Genomic DNA, 9,953 nt, shown 5'->3' with positions numbered 1-9,953 from the left:
AAATGATGGATATAAACACATACCGATTTATAGAGTCACATATACACTGATTTGAAGTACCTTAACAGCTGTTGGCTTAACCACTACAACTTTATATTTGAAATTAATAATTTAATAATTTTCTTCCCAAGCTTTCCCTCCATTTGATTGGTTGAAAAACTCAAAGGAAAACCAGTTAAAATCTACTAAGAATCTAGCAGACTCTAATCGGGTAAATGCTTGGCTAGACTTAATTCTTAACTTATTAAGGTGGTTTGTAATTTCTTCTTAAGTTTTTTTATCCATAACTTGCTTTAAATATCTATATTTTGAATTATAATTGAAATTTTTGTTAGTAAATTGCATGCAAAGTTTCTAACTTTAAACAATATGTAATGTTGTGATGTTATTTACTACTAGTTTATATAGTCTATACAATGTAAATGCACAGATAGTAGATTCATTTCAAACTTTATTTTTCAGTAAGATGTACCTTACATTTGATTCATGAAGTTTCATCTTTCATCTTACACTCCATGATCACAGGTATTTTTATTAATGTTGTATCTTAGGGTTGTCCTGAGAAGTACCAGAGTGAAAGTTGGGTGAGTTTAACATGCATTTTAAAACAAGTTAAAAATGGAATTAGCATTAAAACTCCAAACAATTATTAAATATCAAAAGGAATGTCAGGTAATAGCTAATGCTGTTTTCTGTTATTATAACAGAAATTTCAATACACTTTTTTGCTTTTAACTTGTTGGTTAGAATTTAAGTTTCTATTTGATGTGTCCTTAATTAGTAATACGGTAATTCACAGTCAAAGATAAAGTCCATTTATCACATGTACTGCAAGAATATAACAATTTACAATATAAAATACAATGTTTAAAAATTATACTTTAATAGCTACAATCACTTTTGCTACATATGTGTAATAACTTAAATTCAATAAATGATACTAAACACAGGTTTATTTAGGATTTTTTATGTTTTCAAAGTTAATAAACAAAACTGTTTCAAATATATTAGATGGAAAATATAGTATCTCACATAAAAAATAATCCTAAAAGTATAGTTATCATGAGTGCATCAAAATTTTATATTAATTTTGTTTCTTGTTTTGTAATTAAATCAAGTTAAAAAGAATTGTTGTTACATATTATCCATCATTTTAGTGAACAATTCTTCACCCACTAGGGTTCTGTATGACAATCAAAAGGTATTCTTTATCTGGAAAATATAAATAAAAATCTTACACATAAATACACCAAAAATAAAATTTTTAAACTGTTTTAAAACACTTTAATCCACTACATATATAGTTTTCAATTAAAAATTTAATTTTATATTTTTCAAACTTTTTAAGATTTTTTAAAACTCAGATTATAGAATAAGTTACCTCATTATCAACATTTCAAATCATAACCTAATTAAAAAATCTTTACATTACCATCAACATTAAAATATTTTTAATGTTAACAATAGAATAACTATAATACATTACCCAAATTCTACAGACTACAGATATTTTTGAAAAATACTTTACTTACTTTGTTGAATAACCTTAAATTTTCTTATCCACAGTATACTTAATGTTCATCTAAAATACACATCAAAACCTCGGGATCCTTATTTGTTAAACATCTTGTCCCATAACAGCTTTCAATTGCATTAAAATGGTCAATAAAGTATTTTTCAAAATAAAATCTTCCTTCTTTGTCATTACAATACGTTAAGAAAAATAGTATTACAGATATAAAAATGTTTAGTTATTAGGAGGGAACAATTTAAAAAATATAAAATTAAAACATTATAGCATCACAGGTTATTCTTCAGTATAAAAGCTATAAAAACCAGAAATCAACTAAACACTTTTTTGAAAAGTAATAAATTTAAGGTTTAGATTTATTTTCAATTAGAAAACCAGCTAAATAAAGAACATTTGGGGAAAAATAAAAGAAAGAATTTGGGTTTTCCTATATATATTCAGCTTGAAGTGAAAACCCACCTTGAGTTAGTTTATATATATATCAAAGGTTTTGTATTTCATGACTGTAAAAGCTGTTATATTAATTTTTTTTTATCATCTTACTACATGGTTAAAAATTTTTGAATATTTTTAGTAAAGTGTATGTTTTTATATATGTATATATATATATATATTGACTTTGTTAAAAATGATGTATTGCTTTTAATTAGATTGGCTGTGAGAGCAATGTTAAAGCTGTAAAAGCACTACCAATCTACAGAAATCAAAAATATGATTATAGTGGAGCTTTCAATATATATATCACATTTTTGCAGAAGAAAAAGTCTTAATTTCCTCATATGAAAGTTTCTTCCTACAACAACAAATAATCCAGAAATTACTCCCTGCTAAATAACATCTAACAACTAACCTGGAGCTACCATGATTTCATGTTTTTTTGATCGAATACGTAAGAAGGTGAGATCATTTGTTGGGTCAATGTCCCTTACAGTACTTCTGGCCTTATCAGCAAGTTGAGTGATGAGACCAGCATACTGGACAGTAGTAGAGTTATCCAATGTTGTTTTGATAGGAATACCTAGAGAAAGTACCTCAAAATATTAAATAATCTAATCTTAATACAAATATTTATAGCAAGTAGTTTATCAATATTTACAGGAAAAGTACAAACATTTTAACCAGTGTGTCATTAATATGAAAAACCATTTGATCAATTCTACCACTACAAAAAAAAGCACTACCACAATTAATAAATATTTTATCATAAAGAAAATACAACAGCTACATCTCACAACTTTTACCTCTGTAAATGAAAAAGTCTTTGATATAATTTTTTCATCTTAATGAGTGTTACCTTAAATTTCAATAATTACTGATACTAGTACTTTTATGGCAAAACAAATAATAGGAACCCCTGTAAGTTACTTAAAATACACACCTTCTGAGTTGACAATTATAATTCCAATAACACCTTTATGGGTTTGAATCCTCTTGAGGGTTTCTTCTACTTCTGACTACAAAAGGCACCAAATATATGTAATCAGATTATAAGATTGATTAACAAATTTTTAATGAATTTGCAAAGATTTTAACTCTTCTAACAAGCTGTTTCTTTTTTGTAGCATTCAAGCATTATTATTTTACTTAGCTTACCATACAATGTACTTACAGTATCAAGTTAACTGGGCTTACAAATCTATATAAATTATACTAAGTAGTGAACTACATCTACATGATACACTTCATCTCTTTGACCAGTACATTAGTTTGGTATACTACACTATACTGTATACACAGTGGTATATACACTATTATAGCTTGTCACAAGCCCCACAGCAAAATTTCAATGTTACAAAAATTCAATTATAAAATGTTTGAGTTAAAAACTGTTTAAAAAGACTTAAAATTATGATTTTTAGTTAAATTTTCAAATTTGTTATACAGGTATGTGCTTGACACCTGAAAGGTATTTGCCAGTCATGATAGGGTTAGTGGAATAATTATACACATGTAAATCCATTTGAACTTTAAAGTTAACTTTTGGTGGTTGTAACATCCTTTTCCATAGAGAAATAACTTCATATGCCAATTTAAAACTAGGCAATTAGTGGAATTTGCTAAAAGATTATCACATTTGTCCAAATATAATGTGCACTTTCTTGACTGCACATTATATTCGTGCACGTTCAATTTTGTTAGGTATTTTACTAGAAGCTACCACTAAAAATCATTAAAGATTTCAAAATATATTGCATATCCAATGCAATGGATGGGATGGATGATGACATGCTGTAAGAATCAGAAGAGGATGAAGCAAAGGTTCAAGGAAGCAAGTGCGATGAATCCAACGGTTGTAACAATTCTAGCAATGATGAAGATTTATGTGAAGATAAATAATTAGCTTAGTGTATTACCATGTATAAACTTTTCAATAAATTGTTTAAAATTGACATGTAAAAAAAAAAATAGTCAATGAAAGATTTCCAAAAATGTTTAATACATCGATAGTTGTTTACTGTATTTAGAAACTATTCAATACATTTTGTACAACTTATGTGTAAAAAAACAAATTTTCTTCAGTTTAACATTTCAAGATTGGGTGTTCATTATAGTTGGGCAAATACAGTAACTATTGGCTTATTATTAGATTAATTTAATTAATTGTTAATTCTCACAAAACTTTGATAGTTGGATAAATCAAAAATGGAGATAATCGGAAACCCTAATTTAAACTAGTCAATTATATCCTTGAGTTGTGACATTAATTGATTAAACTGAACAGCCTTTACTTAACTGAAAATAATAATGAGAAATCATACTGTTTCAATTACTACAATAGTTGAAATATTAATAATCAAAAGCACTAATTTTTATTATTGATTGTTTTTATTAAATTAATTGATCTAAATATAATTTCAATTAACCGATTATTTTACATAACACACGCTCATAGATAATTGATTAATTAGATTAGTCAAGTTGATTGCCCAGCATAAGTGTCGACAGCAGCATCCTTCAATGGTAGTTCAGGTGATACCTGGAGGTTATGATCTCACCTTTGAGAATTATCAGTCATTCTGGTAGTGGTAATTGCTCTGGATAAATATGATGTTTCTTGCAAACTAAGAAATGCTAGATTTAGTTAGTTTGATACATTTATTCAGCTTGAACAGTTGAATATAGAAGATTCACTAGAAGTAATTTTTCCATGTGAAAAGCAAGTACAAGCAATGTGATTGTGATTTAATAAATATTGTTTATTTTGGGTTTCACGTTGTATCCAGACTCTCTCTTTCACCCATTCTGATAACACAGTTACTAAGAGATACTGCATTACTTCAAAATCTTTATCTTGCCCAAATCTCCTGTTATTAACTGGATCTATCACATTGTTTTAAAGTTAATTCACTTTTACTTGAATACACAACAGATTGTAAGGGAAGGTGAAATTTTCACATGAGCAAGATGACAGATGTGTACTCAAGCTTTTAAGGTCAGCCCTTTAAGTACCAAAACAAAATTTACTAAATGTAGTTCTTTTTATCCATATGTTCATTTGGTGAAAAATTATAGAAGCTTTAACTTAATAAACTGGGTCACAGCAGAATGAAACTAAATATTTACAACTGTGAATAAGTCAGTGATCAGAGCCAAATTTGAAAAAGCATAACAGTCATAAAAATAATGTTCCAAGATCTGTGCATTAAATGTTAAAATCAAACACTGTAAATATTAAATTGTTTTTATTGGTATACTAATTAATGCAACTACTCTTATTAACCAAATCAAGTCTTACAATATTCTTAACTTCCCAGTAATATTAATAATGATTTAGTTAATATCAATGCTGGAGCTAGCATAAGATAAATTTAATTTGATCCTCAACTCTCTAGCTCTGTTCTACAATACTAAATTATTCACCTATTTTGATTTTTTAAAGAAGTGAAAGTTTGTTAGCATTCATATGGAATTGCAACACTGACTTGTAAAACTTTTCTATGAGTTTCTGTGTTAATAAACAAACAGTATTAAGATGATTGTAGCATCAGTAATGTAAGTATTAAGGAATCATAAAATATTTAGATCACTGTGTGTGTGTCCATGCATGCACAAATCAGCCACCTTTTATAAATGTTTCTTCAACAATATATGCTTAAAAAACTATGTAGATAAACAAATTACTCTTCACTACTTGCTTATACATTGTGTACATAGAACACCCAAAGAGAATGTTTTGATTGCTGAAAAATATTTTGAAATTACAAAATGATGTTACCCAGTTCTAATTAGATGTTTAAATATTTATCATGTTGGGAATATTCAAACCATATTCTGGATCACTTAAATTACAAACAAGTTATTATAACTCAATAAAATAGAATATTAATCCAATTTTAACTAGTGATATCTTTATTTTTAATACCCAAGCAGTGTAATAGCTTTGTGACAATTAGTAAATTAACAAAAAAAAGGCTATTGTGGCAGAATTTAATTTGTAACAAAATGTATTAATCCTGTCCTGATCAATATGTAGTGTTACTACACTTATCCTGCTATTTTCATTTATAGTGTTTTATACTAATTTGCTTTCATAACTTAATATTCTGACTAGTGGCTAATAAATGTAATTTTAAGACTGGTTAACCAGTTTTGATAAATACTATTGTACAATGCATGCAAGATGATCTGTAAATTGTAGATGTTAAAGTCTGGTAAATTATTCTACACCAGCATGGTAAGTCCAACTGGCAGGTTGCATCAAGTCCCACAACCAAGTTTATCCAGCACACACACCCCATTCTCAATCACCTTTTAATGTTCAAATTTATGCATTTCACAAATTTTACTCACAAATTAACTTTAACAGAAAAGTTACATTTTAGTACATCATACAAGTAAAAAGTTTCAGCCTTTCAATGTTTCCATCCTCTACATTCCTCCTTGGGTAAAATACTGGCCATTTTGTTCTACACAGTCATTCTGACTTTGCTCTTATTGTGTTTCTAACATTATTATTTTCAGTGTTCTTATACCCTTAAAGATCTTTTACTTCTATAAGTTATTACCTGATGTATTTTTGTTCCTTTTAAAAACAACTTGTGTGAAATTGTTTATGGAATGTTGATCATATTGGTTAGACCTACTATGAAAGTTAAGCTTTGGAACCATACTGCCACTACAGTTGGATAATTTAATTGATTATATATGAGCAGCAATTACATCGATTAGTGTCAGGTAAACTAACTGATTATTTAAAATTACTGCTTCTGATTATTATTGTTTTTGATTCTTTCAAAATTATATTAATTGAAATTATAATTTTATCAACTATCATGAAAATAACCAACTTATAAAAAAGGTTTCCAATAGCTCTAACTATCCAAGTAATTGAAAATTTGCTCATCCTGTCTTTGTTATGGCAAAGCTACTTAGGCTATCTACCACTGTCATTAATTTTCAGTGTATTCTGAAGATAGCAAGATAATATCTGGAAAAGACAAGCCAAGCACCAATTAAGATAGTTGTATTTTTCAAACAGGATAATTGTCTTATGGAATGAGTTGCCATCAGCAGAAGTGGGAACTAGCATTTTACAAACACTTTAAGATCAAATTAATAATCATGGAAAGATTTAGTATTTTCATTTATATTTTAAAATAAGTATCCATAGAAAAAACCTAAAATTTTGTTTGATAAAATAGTAATATTCAAATAGGCTTATAAATTACAAATGTTTATGCTTACACGTTTTGTGTTATGTTGTAGTAAGAAGAAATGACAGTTTTTGTTTCTTCACAAATATAACTTTTTATAAGCTAAATAAAAATTTTCTTGTGAGTTAGATGTCCAGTGTTAACATAAATGAACAACACTAATATAAGTTGTTGGGTATTCTAGTAATAGTAATGTGCTAGTCTAACAGTTTTAAACAATTAGCTTGTGACGTACGTACATCACGAGTCACGGTCTAACGAAATACTTAAAATTTGTAATTTGACAATTGTGTTTAATAATAATAACAATAATTCTAAAATTCGTATACATAAAAATGTTTATTTGCACATGTAACCTGCTCACACCACTATACGTTTTTTCTCACTTAGTGGTACTGAGTTACTCATTCTGTCCTTAGTACTACCACTAGTATATCTATTGAAAAGGTAAATACGTATAGGCCTATTACTAACGACTAACACTTAGTTTATTATCATTTTTTAAACATTTGTTAGAATAGAGCACCTGATTTATGTATTAGCCTGTTTGTATGTAATAGTGTTACTTAATTTTACAAATATCCAATACCCCAACTTACAGCCATGGTGTTTCTGATACAATATTAGCTTTACCAGTTTCCACGTTAACAACGCATGCGTGATTATTATTATATAATTCCGAGCCTGTGAGACAAGCGAAAAGAAATAGATTTAGATATATAATTTGCGCAAGATGTAAATAATATTCCTGGTTGTATGAGTTTGATCAAGTCTATGCTTAGTCGAAATTACTTTATTTCGAGAACTACAATTTATTTATGTGGAATTTGTATTAATCCTTTTCTTTACTATTTGAGATGCCGACATAACTTATAACCTCTAACCAATGAGTGTTTATTTCTTTCACTCATAAACAATGATAATAATAAAAGAGTCTGTCTGTTTGTGTGACAACCATAGCTCTAAGAGGAAAGAACCTAGAGACCTGAAACTTTGTACGCATACTAAGGGGATTCTTAGGGTGTGCACCTGGGTATTTTTTAAGCCCAATAATTCTGCTCCCCGAAGGTCTATAGAAAAGTATAATATTTTTTTTCCTAATTCTCACTTACTGAATGAACAGTATGTGGAGGTTTTCTGCCAAATACTGTTGTAAAAGAACAAAATGGTAAAAACATATGCCATCTGACTTGTCATTTCAATTCAAGCGGCTCTAGTTCCCAGTTCGACTTAGCTTTACCATGAGCATCAACTGGGCGCAGGGGCAATCACTCAATGTTGTTGGTCTCATGGCCAACTTTATGTTGGTTGCTCCAGGGTTGGTGATGACAAAAACATTTTCATCTTGGCACCAGATAGGAAAACAACCATAATTGTCTATTCTGAGGCACTGCAAGGATAAAATATTTGCAAAACACTGTGATAAAATGTGATGTGAAATTCTCAGGGTAATGATAAAGTATTAAGATGTAAATTAATAATTCTTAACTTACAGCAAAGATTTTTTTATTATACAATAAAATTGGTGACTTCTATAGGTTTCTGGGGAAACAAAATGTTTGAAAATATTTTTGGCTGTGTCTCATATCTAAAATAAACATATATACACAGTCGACCAATAAAATACCAGTCTAATAACCCGAGAGAAGCCGAGTACTTTGGTTAGTTTAGAATAAACATAACTCAAATAATGCCCGGCATGGCCAGGTGGTTAGGGCGCTAGACTCGTAATCTGCGGGTCGCGGGTTCAAATCCCCGTCACACCAAACACGCTCGCTATTTCAGCCGTGGGGGCGTTATAATGTGACGGTCAATCCCACTATTCGTTGGTAAAAGAGTTGGTGATGACTAGCTTCTCTAGTCTTACACTGCTAAATTAGGGACGGCTAGCGCAGATAGCCCTCGTGTAGCTTTGCGCGAAATTCAAAAACAAACAAACCAAAGCGCTCGAATTTTGGATCTTATTTTAAGTTTATTACACTTTATATGTGATCCTTTGTGGTAACTCTTTTATCAAGATTGAAATATTAGTAGATTTTGTAACTTGGCCTTAGTTTATTTAGTTGTTTGAAGTTAAGCACAAAGCTATATAATGGGCTATCTGTTCTCTTCCCACCATGGGTATCGAAACCCAGTTATACTGCTGTGCCACTGGGTGGCTTTCCCTCAGTAAAGTGGAAGCAAAATTAATGACTTGTTACAGAACGAAATAAATCACAACGAGCATAGTGTTTTTCCAGTGGTTTAATTGTAAATAGTCCAAAGTTGTAAAAATAAACTGTTTTCGAGCTTTGCAAATATTTTTACAGCATGGAAATATTTATTTTGATACCAAGAGTAATTTTAAAGCAGAATTTAATTGGTTAATCTCTGGCCTCAACTTATGTATGAACAAGCTTTCTTTTGTTCGAAGGGTCTGTTCATTATTACCCTCATAAAATCTTAAAACTGTCTGAGAGGACGTCTATGCTACTGATATCTCCCACTTAGCATACCATCTATATATATATATATACCATCGACATATATTTGTTACATTTCTTTGAATATATATAATTCAGTTAAGAAACTTACTACGTAAATTATATTTTCAAATACAGTTGAGACTTCTTTTTTAATATAATTGTTTCTCACAAAACTTTACTTGTCCTTGCTGTCAGCATGGTTATATTGGTTCTGATAAAAGAAAAGTTTTAAAGATGTGAACAGATCAAGGGTCAGAAGCAGCTAGTTGTTATGAAGCTGCTCACCAGGATTCAGTGTCAAAC

At 29.3% G+C, this 9,953-nt stretch overlaps 1 protein-coding gene across 1 annotated transcript; it reads right to left on the bottom strand.

Annotated features, from left to right (window-relative positions):
• Nucleotides 1-434: 434 nt before the first annotated feature.
• LOC106460798 (dynein light chain roadblock-type 2-like) lies at nt 435-7,867 on the bottom strand. The gene is made up of 4 exons (XM_013920538.2): nt 7,785-7,867; nt 2,910-2,985; nt 2,382-2,549; nt 435-1,212 (listed from the first exon to the last, which is right to left on the bottom strand). Exons 1-4 carry the CDS (start codon nt 7,788-7,790, stop codon nt 1,169-1,171), a joined length of 294 nt encoding a protein of 97 aa, XP_013775992.1. The 5' UTR covers nt 7,791-7,867; the 3' UTR covers nt 435-1,168.
• Nucleotides 7,868-9,953: the final 2,086 nt, after the last annotated feature.

Source organism: Limulus polyphemus, unplaced genomic scaffold (assembly GCF_000517525.1).
Source record: "Limulus polyphemus unplaced genomic scaffold, Limulus_polyphemus-2.1.2 Scaffold837, whole genome shotgun sequence".
Lineage (NCBI taxonomy): Eukaryota > Metazoa > Arthropoda > Merostomata > Xiphosura > Limulidae > Limulus > Limulus polyphemus.
This window is presented reverse-complemented; position numbering and strand designations above follow the sequence as displayed.